A 15,285-nucleotide genomic window follows, 5' to 3' on the forward strand; every position below is an offset into this window, starting at 1 on the left:
TAAGCGGTTACAGCCTCCAGCGTCCCTTGGAGTGCACTCCACTAGATCGGTGAGTGCATCCTGGGCAGCACACCGTGGCGGTACAACAACACAACTTTGCCGGGCAGCCACTTGGTCTTCGGCAAATACTTTCATTAAGGTCTATAGTTTTGATACTTTTGCGGCTTCGGTCTCTACTTTTGGTAAATTGGTTCTGCAGGTACCCCAGAGCTCTCCCGCCCAGGGGGGAGAGTTTTGGACGTCCCCAACGTAAGCTCCAGTGTCCCCTTGTGGAATGAAAGAGAAAATAGGATTTTGGAACCTACCGGTAAATCCTTTTCTCTGATTCCACAGGAGACACTGGATGCCCACCTCAGCTCTGTTCACCTGCTTTTTGTGTCTAGTTTTTGGGGTTGACCTGTTTGTTATGTTCTGTGTGTATGTTTCTATTTTTCGTATTTCCTTTGTTCCACCTTCTCTTGGCCTACATTTTCCAAACTGGGAAATGGTGGGTAGTAGAGGGGTTGAGAATAACACATTGTTATTTAGATGTGCCAGGTCCCACTAGCTAACCCCTCAATACCCAGCATAAGCTCCAGTGTCCCCTGTGGAATCAGAGAAACGGATTTACCGGTAGGTACCAAATTCCTATTTTACAGGTGTGTCAGTTTGCACACACGGGGCTAAATGTAATAGCTCTTAGTTGCCGGAGGTGCAGGACTTTGTGCGAGTCTGCCTGGATATAAAGCAGCAATCATTCACAAGACAAAACGAGGTGCAACTAGGAGGCTATTACATTTAGCCCATTGAATGAGATATTTCATGAGTTGTACCCCATAACCAATCATATCACATTATTAAAGAACATTTTCTTTCCAGAACTCATATGAAAGCACTATAAATACCAACATGTTTTGTATTTTATGCAGCGAACAGGAAATATATTGTTTGTCATATATCACATAGGAAATTTTGCATTGTTTGATTATGAATGGTGATAGTTAGTACCAAGCAACTTGCTCTGGAGACTACAAATGTTGGATTTGCATAGTAGTACGTTTGCTGCAGCTGCTTAGAGCTATTTGTTTTCCAACAACTGGGCAGGCTGTACGTAGACAAGCAAATTATTCTTCCGTGTTCTGTGCTTGATGATACATACACAAGTGGTCACCTGCTTTGTGGGTTGCTCTCCTTACTTGGAGTGTAGACTTGGAACACTTCCTGGAAATAATGTATCAACATTGTCAACACATTGTGCCAAGAATGATAAAAAGGTTACATAATAAACATAAATGTATGTTTAACTGTGTTTAGCGCACATTTGAAATTTTACTTTCATATTTTAATTTTACTCTTCGTTTTTTAGTTTGTTCAGTTTTGAAAACAAATAAATAATATGTATTTTCCAGTAAATTAATGGGTTAAAATGGCAAAAATGCAAATAAAAAATTAATTGCATCTATAACTTTCTCTGATATCGCACCAAACGCTCTGAGATTCGGTTTCTCTATTCCTATAATGTTTTACATTGTCACACAAAAATCTAAATAATCTTTCACTCCAATAGCTTTATTCTTAGGTGTTTTTAAAGAAATCGGTATTTGTAGGTGACAGTTGATGCAATAGGATAATTATCTGGATACAATGCAGTTACAGTCTGACATCTGTCTTAAGGGCCTTACACACTAAGCGATTACACTGAAATATATGAACGATCTTGTTCATTAATGAACGAGATATCGTTCATCTTTTCAGTGTGTATGCACCAACGATGAACAATGCGCGGTCCCGTGCTTGTTCATCGCTGGTGCCGGCTCATTTAAACATACAAGCCAATATGGACAATCTCGTTGATATTAGCATGCAGAGCTATGGGGCCGGGTGACGGGAGAAGAGAAGAATCTTCACTAATCCCCCCTCAACACCCCCCTCCCCTTCCCACCCGTATTGGCCATCAAATGACAGTACCTATACAAAATAGGGGAAAAGCACAGGTCAAAATTTATGTATAAAGTGACTGCTGACTTTCATTGATTGACCTGGTTAAAAGCGGTCAATTTACTAAAATAAATGTGTTCATTAATTGGTATTGATTATATAAAAATGCAACTATTCATTCAGAAATGAAAAATGTTAATGTGTATATAGAAAGCTCTTGGAACCACTACAGCTTAGTGGGTTCATTCATAAGGGGATAGGAGCAATACAACAGGTTGTAAACCCTTGATTCGCCAATTTCATCCAAAAAATAATCAGGATCGGTGAGTCATGAATTTTTAACATATTGTATTTTGCTGATTCCCTGATGGATCACCGATTATCGATGTCCGCTGACTGGTGGATCGGATCAGCAGCATCAGAACAGGGAATTGGCCCATAGATGTATGGGTCGTATTACGCTAACAACATGGACAAGTTTTTTGGGTTTTTTTTTAAATTGTTTATCTTAATAACTTTTTTACAGCAGTGCTGGCAACATAATAAGATAAGCAAAATAACATAATTTGCTTTCCACACCGTATAATTGAACTTTACAATGATTTGTATTACTGCCTATTGGCTGCATTTATTGTTTTGCTCCTCTGTATGTTTTAGATGTTCTTTAAAATATATTCTTTGTGTTGGAGTAGAAATATGTTATGGAGTCCATGGAGGATTGTATACAGTACAATTAATATAGCTATGTTTTTTCTACATTAGGCATTTCAGGCAAAATATAGTTATGACTGTAGGGATTCCATTCATAATTCTGTCTGGGGCACAGTTCATACAGTGGTAAAAAAATAATCCTTGGTTTTACAAACGTTTTCAAAAGTGTTTCCTCGCTGATTAGAAGACAGCAACACTATGAAGAGTAAAATGTGCATGTTCAGAAAGATAAACAATAGTAGAGAATACTAATAACCTGGAGCCTGGTATTCCCCTGATCTGGTGGCGCCACCAGTGTCTGTAATATCCCAGCAATGCTCTCCTTCCTCCTGCTGGGATGGACCTACAGAAAGCATATTAACCCACTGTAGTGTTCCCGCTAGGATACAGGCAGAAGTTGTGCCTTCGGGCGTGAACAAAAAGGGGGCGTGGCCAGGGAATGCACTTGGCCCCACTGGTGTCGCTATTGGGGATGATCCGGCCCCCTCCATGTCACTAATGGGGGCGTGCCCCAGCTGTCGATGTCACTGTTGGGGGCATGCCCCCATCCCCCAAGCTCTCCCTTTAATGTGCGCACGGCATCTATTCACGCTCCAGCAGCTCCAGCGGCAGGCTGTTTTACCAAGGGGCAAGGCACATATTGCCCTTTAAAATAGTCTAGTGTAAACACTGCATTGTATCTAGAGGAATGCGTGGGCCCCCAGTGGCAGAACTACAGGGTGGCTAGATTGTCAAATGTCCAGTGGGCCAAAAGGTGAAGGGGCTCCCCAGTGTCGGACTGGGGCATGAAGGGCCCACCGGGGGGGATGCTGCTGTAGGGGCCCATGCTTAAGTGTGTGGCCAGGATACACTGGGGCGTGGCCAGCCATCACAGAGGTCTGGCTAACCATTACAGAGTACATGTTCTGTGCCTCTTGGTAAATGTGTAATAAACCATATTCTTGTAAAGTATAATGTAACATAAGTATAATGCATAATTCAAGTGCATTAGGATAGAGTCTGGAACCTGATCCCTAGAGGAGGAGGAGGAGGGCCCACAGGCAGTGGGGCACACCGGTGGTTTCCCCTGTTCCCCAGTGGGCCAGTCTGACCCTGGGGCTTCCTGAAATCAGTCACTATACAATGTAGGCTAAATACATGACGTTACTATTAAGTTACTATTCATTTCATTTAGAGTTGTGACTTCTAATAAAACAATACAATGACTCCGGGGATCGGCAGCACTTTCACAGCCACTGTTGCACTTGGGACGCAGCAGCACTGAGTTATTCCTTCCTGTACAAGCAGAGGCGTCACTAGGGTTGGTGTCACCCGGTGTGGTAACTCATGGTGTCACCCCCCCATGATCCTCCTACTGTATCACACCACACGGAACCCTTAGTAATGTACTAGTACTAGCTTTACTTGTAAATCATAATTCCTGTATATCACTGAATGCAATGGCAATAGTAGTGACATAAACAGCTAACAAAATTAATATTATGCCTTTAAATTACAATATCATATGCACAGCCTAAATGTAATAACATTTACATTGGTTCGGCAAATTAGACTCAACACCTAAATTATTACACTCAACAGTTTCATGATTTACTGGCCACAAACTGTCTTGCACTGCAATGAGGTTTTTTCATGTGTTACCCAAGATTTTGAATATGGCATAGAGATGAAGACATCAAGAGAAACTCTCATGAACAGTATGACAAACCATATGAAAATGATTATAAACAACAAAGTATGTCACACAAAGTATTTATTTGCACACCTCTATAGTTTAATATAGTACCATAAAAAAAAACATAAACAGTAACAGTAACAAATCACACAAAGTACTTATTTGCATACCTCTATAGTTGAAAATAGTACCATAAAAAACATAAACAGTAAAAAACACAGAAGCATTATTGCACTTAGCCAACATCTCAACAAAATAATCAAAACTTTCCTTTCCTGGCCTTCAAAGCTGCGAACCTGTGAATCACTTCATCAAAGTCGATGTCTTTCGCCAACTCACTTTCAACTGACAGTATTGCAAGGTTAGAAAGCCTTGATTGTCCCATGGTAGATCGCAAATAGTTCTTTATAAGTTTCAGCTTTGAAAAGCTCCTCTCACATGAAGCCACAGACACACAAATCGTCAGAAATAATTTTAGACTTAGTAAAAGGTTTGGTAGAGATTCTACAAAGTCCCATTCTGCTATGAATTTTAAAACATCTAATATTGGCCAATCTTTGGCTTTTTCCAGATCAATGTTTGCTGCTTTCAGGTGCCTTCTTAGCCTTGGTATTTCTATTAAAAGTGAATCTTCCGATAACTCATCATAGAAAGTGGTTAGTTTTGGAACAGACACCTTTAACTGTTCATCAGTGGCAGATATGAGACTCTTCGCTTGAACAGCTTCAAACATGGCTGATATTTCCTGGATGGCTCTTGATCTGATCTGAAGTTCAGAAAGAAAGCGATCAATGCACTCAAACATTGCCCTCTTATTTTCTTCTTGAAGAGAGAGTCCAGCGTCGCTTGCTTGTTCCCCTGCCAACCGCTTCTTAAACCTGGCTCTTCTCTGTACTGCAATTCCATATTCAGCTGATTTTGAAAGCGCCTCTTCAATTGCGTGCTCCACTAGGTGACTGCGTTCCTCATGCAGAAAAAGTTTAAGCGCCTCTAACTTTGCCACCACCTTGTCGAGGGTTAAGCCCTTAATCTGCAGGTACTGCTGTGTAAGATTAACTTCCTGAAGTACATCACACCAGAAGTACAGGTAGCACAGAAAAGTGAAATCACAGACAGCAGGCAAAAGACCTTGTGCTGCTCCTCTTGTGTCCACGTTTTCATGTACATCACAAAGAGCTTCAATCGCGTCCACAAACTTATCAAGCTTTTCCTTAACTGGCGTAACTGCAGCATGATGAGCACTCCAGCGTGTTGTTGATAACCTTTTCACTGATACTCCAGTATGTTCAATTAACACATCCCATCGATGGGTTGAATTAGCAAAGAAAGAATACATTGCCTCAAGAGTTCCAAAAAATGTCACACATGATGCATTTTCAGCAAAAGAGTGCTGACCGCACAAATTAAGCGAATGGTCCACACATCCACTAAAAATAGCTTTCCTGTTCTTTCTCTTAAGAATGGCTTGTACACCTCCATGGATTCCAGCCATAGTGGCAGCATTATCATAGCCTTGAGAACGACACATCATTATGTCCAGTCCATCATTTTCCAGTGTTTTTAAAATGTCAGAACTGAGGTCAGCAGCTGTTTTCCCCTTTAAAGGGAAAAATCCGAGAAATACCTCTTTTACTTCAACTTTCATGTTGTTGATTGTTACATATCTGATCACTTCGGACATCTGGTCAGTATGTGATATGTCAGGTGTGCTGTCAAACATGATCCCAAAATACTTTGCAGACTTTATGTCCATGACAAGCTTCTCCTTCACATGATTTGCCAGGACACTTATAAACTCATTCTGAGTGTTTGGTGCTAGATATGAGACTGAAACTTTAAGTTTACACGTGTTCCGTTTCAATCTCATTAGGTGCTCTTTCAGCACTGGATCGTATTTTGAAAATACCTCAACCATCTCAAGAAAGTTCCCTTTATTCAACGAAGTCTCATCTTCCTTGTGGCCGCGGAATGCCAGATTCTGCTTGGCAAGAAACAACGTGATATCAAGCAATCTGTGCAAGATATCCCTCCACTTTTTCTTTTCCATTTCCATTAAAGAAATACTTTTGGCGTCGATGGTTTTGTGCAGCCTAAGTCCTGCTGCCAATGTTTTCCACTTTTCAAGGCAGCATAGGTGTTCTTCAGAAGTCTCGTGGTTATGTACTTTCGGGTTTAGTTTCCACCACTTCTGAAACCCAGTCACAAATTTGGATGTCATACTTGTAGCACTAATGGCAAACAGTCGGCAGCAAAAACAGTATAATTTGTTGCTGACAACTGAGTAAACCATCCATGACCGCAGAATTTTCTCACCATTTGGCATTATCTTGTAAAACCACTCTTTTGAAATCTGGCGTACACCACCCTTTGCTTTTGTATCTAAATCTTTCCTCGCCACTGCACTGAAAGGTCCATCTTTATTTTGGAAATAATCGCTTCCCCTTTTGATAATTTCAACCCGAAAATGATCTGGAACTGGTATTTCCCAGAAAGAAACATCATGTAAAATGTGCAAATCTTTCTCCGTAACACCACTCATCTCCTTTACAGTATCATGGCTAGAGTCACTTTCAGCACTTTCTTCTGCTTCACATTCTTCTATTTCCACTACTTGTTTTTCTGCTGTAAATTCTGCAATTTCCACATCTTCCTCTTCAGCAGAAGTATGAGCAGTATCAATTGGAGACTGACACTGAGGAGCTGTGTCTTTTGATGAACCCTGCCCATCATCCTGTCTTTTGACAAACTGAAGCATGGATCCAGCTAGTGTTTTCAGTGATTTATTTCTTGCCTTTTTTGCTTTCCTTTGCTGGCATCCACTTGGCCTCTTTGATTTATGCACTCCATGCATCATGATAGAATATCCCTGCAAATTATAAAGAGGCATTATTTGCATTTTTTTTAAACAAAACTAAAAACAAAAAAAAGTAAAATGTAAATCTATCGTGAATAGGACAGGAAGAGGAAGGCAGATCTTGGATCATGCGATTCTGCTGCTACCCTGCTAGGTTTATTACAGGTACAGAACACTGCATGGGGAAGTTGCTTTAAATATTTAAATTCACCCTGCCCTCCCCATCTCGCTTGATAATGTGACCACAAAGAAAAAGAATGCAGATGCACTATCTCTAGCATTACAACTAGTGGAGCCTTGCCATACCAGCTGAAACAGCCCCATGTAGCATAATGCTACCACCTCCATGCTGTAGGTACTGTACACTCTGGTATCAGATGCTCTCCTGGCAATCGCCAAAACAAAACACGTTCAACTGAACTAAAAAGTGTAAACCGTGATCCGTCGCTCCATAACACTTGCCATCGATCCACTGTCCAATTTTTGTGCTCTTTATACCATTGTAAGCACTGGGCTGCATTCTTCTTTGTGATTAGAGGTTTATGAACAGCTGCTTGGCCATAATATCCAAGTACAAGGGTCTCCCTATGAGGTATTCTTGTCGAAACCTGCACATTATTGTCCATTTAGAACTCGTGTGCAATGGTATCCATGGGATGACCCCTGTTCTTTCACAGCTCTATGTACGGAATATTCCGAAATACGGACTTTTTTGAGTGAGAGTGAGATAGTGAAACCTTTGTTTTTTGATGGCTCAATGTACACAAACTTGTTTAATACACAAAGTTATTAAAAATATTGTATTAAATGACCTTCAGGCTGTGTGTATAAGGTGTATGTGAAACATAAATGAATTGTGTGAATGTAGACACACTTTGTTTAATGTACAAAGTTATAAAAAATATTGGCTAAAATGACCTTCAGGCTGTGTGTATAAGGTGTATATGTAACATAAATGCATTCTGTGCTTAGATTTAGGTCCCATCACCATGATATCTCATTATGATATGCAATTATTCCAAAATACGGAAAAATCCGATATCCAAAATACCTCTGGTCCCAAGCATTTTGGATAAGGGATACTCAACCTGTGTGTATATATATATATATATATATATAATAAACAACGTGGACGTTCGTGAAGTCACACGCTGGGTCCGGAGTCCGGAGCCGGTGTGAGAGACCAGCAGAGCTGAGAAGCAGATGGACGGCTACACTTGTGGGATGGTCCCGTTATACGACTGAATTTTAACCTCTATGTATGGGGATATATTACCTTTTTATAAAGTGTTACCAATATTACATTGACGAGTGCTCTCCATTTTCTTTACACCTTTACACCCATATATATATATATATATATATATATACATACATGCATGGTACGGGGGGCATTTGAATAGCTTCGGTGGGAGCCCAATACATTTCGGCGCCCACAAAACATTTGAATAGACCCCAATGTATCCAATAATAGTTTCCCTTTGTATAGATTTGGGTTGTGGACACAGCACAGCAAGCGCACCCGGGACGCTGTAGATATCTATGGTTACCCGTATGCACAAGGATTGCGGCCATCATCAGCACTGGGGCCACCAGCGGGGTTTGTCCTCATTCTGCATACCAGTAAACGCCAGATGCAGGTCTACTTAAGATGTTGCACATTTGATTGTGTTCTGCCTTGAAAAAAAGGACGGAAGTCCTGAAATGGCGACATTTAGCCGAATATACACAAACACGTTCTGCAGCGCTGTACAGAGAATATTTGGCCATTCACATCAGTCCCTGCCCCAGTGGAGCTTACACTCTATATTCCCTACCACATATATATGAACACACATTCACACTAGGGTTAATTTTTTGTTGGGAGCCAATTAACCTACCAGTATATTTTTGGATTGTGGTGCAAGCACGGGGAGAATATACAAACTCCGCAAAGTTAGGGCCGAGGTGGGAATTGAACACACGACCTCTGTGCTGTTAGGCAGTAATGCTAACCATTACACCATCCGTGCTGCATATTGTAAAAACGTAAAAATGTTGATGGTCGCCTTAGGAAGATGTCAACGTTTCATTTGCTTTGTTTGCAATAAACCTCATCTAACCCCGCTGTGGGCACAACAACCCCTCCACACATACACACATTACGGAGCAGGTATTCTGCATATCTTAAAAATAAAAAAAAGCAAAATCCACATAAAATACATTGCAAATGCCAGATCCACATAAAAAAAAACAAATACTTAAAAAGCCAGATCCGCATTAAAAGTAAAAACACTGGAAAAGCCAAATCCACACAAAATATCCACATAAAATACATTGCAGAAGGCAGATCCACATTAACAAAAAAATACTTAAAAAGCCAGATCCACATTAAAAATAAAAAACACTGGTGGTCATTCCGAGTTGTTCGCTCGGTAAATTTTTTCGCATCGCAGCGATTTTCCGCTTAGTGCGCATGCGCAATGTCCGCAGTGCGACTGCGCCAAGTAAATTTGCTATGCAGTTAGGAATTTTACTCACGGTTTTTTCTTCGTTCTGGTGATCGTAATGTGATTGACAGGAAGTGGGTGTTTCTGGGCGGAAACAGGCCGTTTTATGGGCGTGTGGGAAAAAACGCTACCGTTTCTGGAAAAAACGCGGGAGTGGCTGGAGAAACGGAGGAGTGTCTGGGCGAACGCTGGGTGTGTTTGTGACGTCAAACCAGGAACGACAAGTACTGAACTCATCGCAGATGCCGAGTAAGTCTGGAGCTACTCAGAAACTGCACAGAGATGTCTTTTCGCAATATTGCGAATCTTTCGTTCGCAATTTTAAGAAGCTAAGATTCACTCCCAGTAGGCGGCGGCTTAGCGTGTGTAAAGCTGCTAAAAGCAGCTTGCGAGCGAACAACTCGGAATGAGGGCCACTGAAAAGCCAATTCCACATAAAATAATAAAATACATTGCAAAAGGTAGATCCACATTAACAAAAAAATACTTAAAAAGTCAGATCCACATAAAAAAACGTAAAAAGTCTGATCCACGTTACAAAAAAAATGCTGAAAAAGCAAAATCCACATTAAAAAAAGACTTAAAAAGCAAGATCCACATAAAATACATTGCAAAAGCCGGATCCACATAAACAAAAAAAAAACCCTGTAAAAGCCAGCCAGATACACTTAAAAAAAAAGTTCCAGTACTGTACTCACCATTGCCTGAAGTCTTATTGTTATGCAGGTCCCTCACCGTGTAGCTCACAGACGGGCAGGCTGTGGGAGACCAAGCAGCAGGAATGCGAAGCTGCCATGCATCAGGCTATCGGTGGGATAGGGATAACCAGGCACAGTGTTGGGGGCGGCCAGGAGCCATTTTAAATGTGGCGCCTACTTGCGAACCAATAGGAGCTTGTGGTCCGGCAATGCTCCTGATTGGCTGCCGGTTCGCGAGCCCAGAATGGCTGGAGGTCGGCACCTCATTTGAAGTATCGTCAGCGCTATCATCCATAGCTGTCCAGCCCCTGCCTTACCGGTTGTGTCAATATTCCCTTCGTGATCAGGACCAGGAAGTGACAGCACGAGAGGGCAGTACATGACTTCCACCCTTACAGCACCTAAATGTTTTATACATTCTCCGTTCGTTTGTGGTTATTTCGTTTTACCTATACACCATTGGACGCTCGCCATGCTTCGGGCTCGGTGTCTCGCTCCGCTTCGCTCGCCACAGGTTACTATTCAAAATAGTTTGTGACATGGACCCAGGGGGTTGTGGGAAAGGTCCTCTCCACGAAGGGTAACTAGACGCTACCCTGCCTGACCGCATGCCCGGCCCCATCCTCACTACGTTCCCAGTCCCCTCCTCATAGTGTTCATGGCCCTGGTCGCCAGGCACCAATACCTGGTCGCCATGGCATCTTGGCCACAGGATTTGTCGTGCCATGCAATACACACTTACAAAATCTAATGTAAATTACATTTTATCAAATAAACAATTATTCAACTGCATTTAGTACAGTTGTACAGCAGTAACATAGGGCGGGATGTAATAACCTCCCCCGCCGCATTATTTGGCTTTTCTTGTCCGGCGCTACCCATTGCTCCCCGTCTTCATTCTCCTCTCTGCCATCCGCATTATCACTGCTGTGGCCACTGATTCCTCCACTCTCCGTAGAGCTTGGTCAGCGCTGCGCTCCCCCTGTCAGCTGCCTACCAGGAAGTTGTGACAAGTGCGCATGCGCAGCTGAAAGGGGGAGCGCAGCGCTGCCCAAGCTCTACGGAGAGCGGAGGAATCAGTGGCCACAGCGGGGATGATGCGGATGGCAGAGAGGAGAATGGAGACGGGTAGTGTGGGGGAGCAATGGCCCGGGTAGCGCCAGGCAGCGGTGCGGTGACCAGTAACCGCAAAGAGAATACAAAAAGAGTGCTGAGAAAAGCCAAATGCGGTGGGGGAGGTTAGTACATCCTCCTGCCCTCAGACTGTACAGGTGGAGCTTATACCAACTTACTCAGCAATAGGTCCAGACGAACATACAGGCCTGGCCAGGCCAGCCCTGCCCCTGCTGCTTCTTGAGGGTACGACTCCGTGCGAGCTGCGCCACAAGACACAGCTACACGCAGTGTCTGTTTGCCCCGCAGAGTCCCCGCCCGCTCCTCCAAGCGCCTCCCAGCCTCTCACTACAGCCGCTACAGTGCAGAGAGAGAGAGACTCGCGAGATGATGATGTCATCATCTCGCGAGTCTGTTCTCCGTCCATAGCTCCGCAGCGTGTAGCGGCGGCAATGAGAGACACAGTGCCCGCCGGACCCCAGTAGTGACAAAACCCCCGGCGGCGGCGCAAGCGCGCTGTCCGTCGGGTTGTCCGCGGCGCAAGGGGGATGTCTGTTTAATGTTTTAAACATAGCGGGCGTGACTGCGGTCCCGCTATAGGAGGAGGGGGTGCGGACGTGAGAGTGCCTTGGTGTCACCCCAGTGAAAGGTGACACCCGGGTGCGGGCCGCACCCCCCGCACCCCCTAAGTGACGCCACTGCGTACAAGGCTGCCCCCAGACTCATTTGTAACAAGCCAATGGTATACTGGGGCAGGCTTACACAGGAAGTAGAGCTGAAGTAAGTGCTGCGTCCCGGTTGTTGATGTGACTGTGAAACACAGCGCTGCTTATCCCAGGGGTCAAACAGGAGGCCCACTTTGAATGTTTCCCAGGGGCCTCTAATCATCTAGTTATGCCACTTTTGGCGCCAGGTTAGTGATTTGCAGAATTATTAACATAATTAATCCAATAAAGGTATGCAGAATATCAGCTCCAAATGGTATGATGATATGTATATGATATGATGAAGAACATTAGTCTTTAACGTCTTCTCACTTTTGATATTCTGAATGAATAAATATGAAGTTATGCTTTTTAAATCTTGTATGCCAGCTCCTCTTACCTGTAAAATCTGTATTATCCTACTTTTATAAGGGATGTAGTTATGATTCCAGCGTTCAGGATCCCGGCGGGCAGGATACCGATGCCGGGATCCCGGCCGCCAAAATGCCGGCAGGGGGCCCAGGACTATTCCCACACCCACAGAGTTGGTACAGAACCTGAGGCGAGCGCAGCGAGTCACTGAGCCCGCAGCGTGGCGAGCGCAGCGTGCCCTGTTGGCATTCTGGCGGCCGGGATCCCAGCGCCGGGATACCGACCGTCGGTTACCCGTACCCAACCCTTTCTATAACTATACAAAGCAGATTTTCTGTAGTGTTGCATATAAGTGACAACTGCTCAATATTATTTCATGCTAACATTTAAATCTGCATTATTGGTACTTTTCACTTTATTTTGTTCTGTAATTGTAATCAGCCACACATGTTGTTTCTGACATGTTGCTGTAATATGACTTTGTCAGGGCCATAACTAGGTATGTGCGGGGTGTGCCATCACACACAGCACTGCAGGGTAGGGGTGCTGTTGGCAGCACTTGTCAATTATCTGTTTTAATTACTAACACTTGTAGCTTACCCCCTTTTTGAAGCCCAGCATCTCCTGGCTGCCCCTGTCTCCTTCCTTCACTCCTTCCATCCCTAATACCTATACAACATTCATGAAGCTATTTGTTATTCAGTCACACTGTCCTTTATTACATTTCAAGATGCCGACATACTCAGTATTTATACCCACTGCATGTGGCATTATAGTCAGACACTCCATTCATTGAGCTATCTGCCCTTACATACTGTACAGTAGAAAGATAGAGAATTCGGACTATTTGAAATTTTCAAGTACTTAAGTTATCAATGAGTTGGATGTAACTGACAACATTTTAAAAAGTAATCAGCAGCTCAGCAGCTCTTCCAACACACCCATGAGGTGGCTGCCTAATGTGTATTTTGGTTTTGTGTTTCTAAGGTGTCGTCAGTTATATAGAGTTTTATTTTTTCTGTGCAGGGTAAATACTAACTGCTTTTGCATGTAATTCACAAATGTTAGACAACTTTGTTTTTACACTGCAATTTTGATTTCAGTTTGAACACACCACACCCAAATCTAAATCTGTTGCCGCCCCACCTGCAGTGCACCATGGTTTAGCCCAGTGCTTTTACTTACAAACATGAATCAGGCCCTTTGTTTAGTCCCACAAAGGGCCTGCACAAAAAGTGCTGGCTATAATCTTGCCATTTCTGATGCATGTGTCACCTCAGAGAAGGGAGAACGCGGTGAATGTTATATTGTACTGTATGTATGTTCTGTAAAGCCGCATACACACTACCGATACTACTACAACTACTGATTTGGACTATATAGTCCATGTTGGTAGAAAACATAGTGCATATCGCACCGTGGGGGTAATTCAGACCTGAACGCACAGCGGGCAACCAGCAATAGACAGCGCATGCGTATGCACTGCAATGTGCACGCGCGTCGGCCAGCAACAATGGGCATCGCCGGTCAAAGACAGGATGGTGCGAAAATTTCATGTCCACGGGCATTCGCAAGGTGATTGACAGGAAGAGGCCGTTTGTGGGTGGTAACTGACTGTTTACTGGGAGTGTCCGTAAAAACGCAGGCGTTACCAAGCGTTTTCAGGGAGGTTGTGTAACTTCTTTGTGAGATCAATGTCCCTTTATAAAGTATGAGAAGTAGGGCACTCATTTATAGTTTGCAGGGGGTACTGAAAACACTAGCACTGGTCAGTCAGGAGCCCTGAAGAGGTTTCCTCTGTCTGCTGCATATAAGGCTTAATCCAGGGGCATTTTAACAGAGGAGGGAACCCGTGTGTACATCCAGGTGGGCCCCTTCCTCTTCACAGCGCAGTAGTCTTCAGCATTGTGCAGGAGTCCACTGCCCTGGCTCTGCTTAATGTGAGGGAAGGAGGGGGAGGTAGGTGGCGGGGTAAATTAGTTCCTCCACCTCCCCAGAACCACTTTAAGCCCTATATATATATATATATATATATATTTATACATATATACACATATACACATATACACACACACACATTATAATAAAAATTATTCCCCCCTTAGCCACAGCATGACTGGTGTGCTGCAGCATTTGGCGGGAGAAACAAGTGTGTGACGGGGGCCTCTCTACAAAACAGGAGCATGTTTTGTAGAATTGCCGGCCCAAACGCTTTCCTGCAGCTGTGCAATACCGTACAAATCTGAATCAGGCACATAATCACTAAAATGGGGAAATGTCTCAGTCAGGAGTACTGAAGAGGTTTCCTCTGTCTTCTGCATATAATGCTTGATCCAGGGGCATTTTAACAGAGGAGGGGACCCGTGTGTACATCCGGGTGGGCCCCTTCCTCTGCAAGGCGCGGTACTCTCCAGCATTGTGCAGGAGTCTACTGCGCATGCGCAGGTATCCGGAAACATGGCGGCCGCCATGTTCCTGAGACCAATTTGACTACCACGCATGCATGGTGGCCATCTTGGCTGTGATTTTCATTGCGTCTGCAGCGCCCGAGGCTGGACTCTGGAATGGTAAGTATTAAAATAGGGGTGCAGTGTGTGCGGTGTAGGCCCTCACCCCCGTGGACCCAGGGGCCTGTGTGCACCGCACATATTGCACCCATTATAAAAACACCAGTGGCTTGATCCACCTGAGTTCACCACTGATCTGAACTTAATCAGTTGAAAAAGTAGGAAGATGAAATGGTGAATGTCTG

The 15,285-nt window shown here is 43.7% G+C and overlaps 2 protein-coding genes across 4 annotated transcripts in view; one reads left to right on the forward strand and one right to left on the reverse strand.

Moving 5' to 3' along the window:
- FGF12 (fibroblast growth factor 12) overlaps nt 1–15,285 on the forward strand; it is a 926,229-nt gene that overhangs the window by 806,077 nt on the left and 104,867 nt on the right. The window lies entirely within an intron of this gene.
- LOC134909247 (zinc finger MYM-type protein 1-like) lies at nt 4,563–7,154 on the reverse strand. The gene has a single exon (XM_063915938.1). It carries the CDS (start codon nt 7,152–7,154, stop codon nt 4,563–4,565), a length of 2,592 nt encoding a protein of 863 aa, XP_063772008.1.

This window comes from Pseudophryne corroboree, chromosome 4, assembly GCF_028390025.1.
Source record: "Pseudophryne corroboree isolate aPseCor3 chromosome 4, aPseCor3.hap2, whole genome shotgun sequence".
NCBI classification, from domain to species: Eukaryota; Metazoa; Chordata; class Amphibia; order Anura; family Myobatrachidae; genus Pseudophryne; species Pseudophryne corroboree.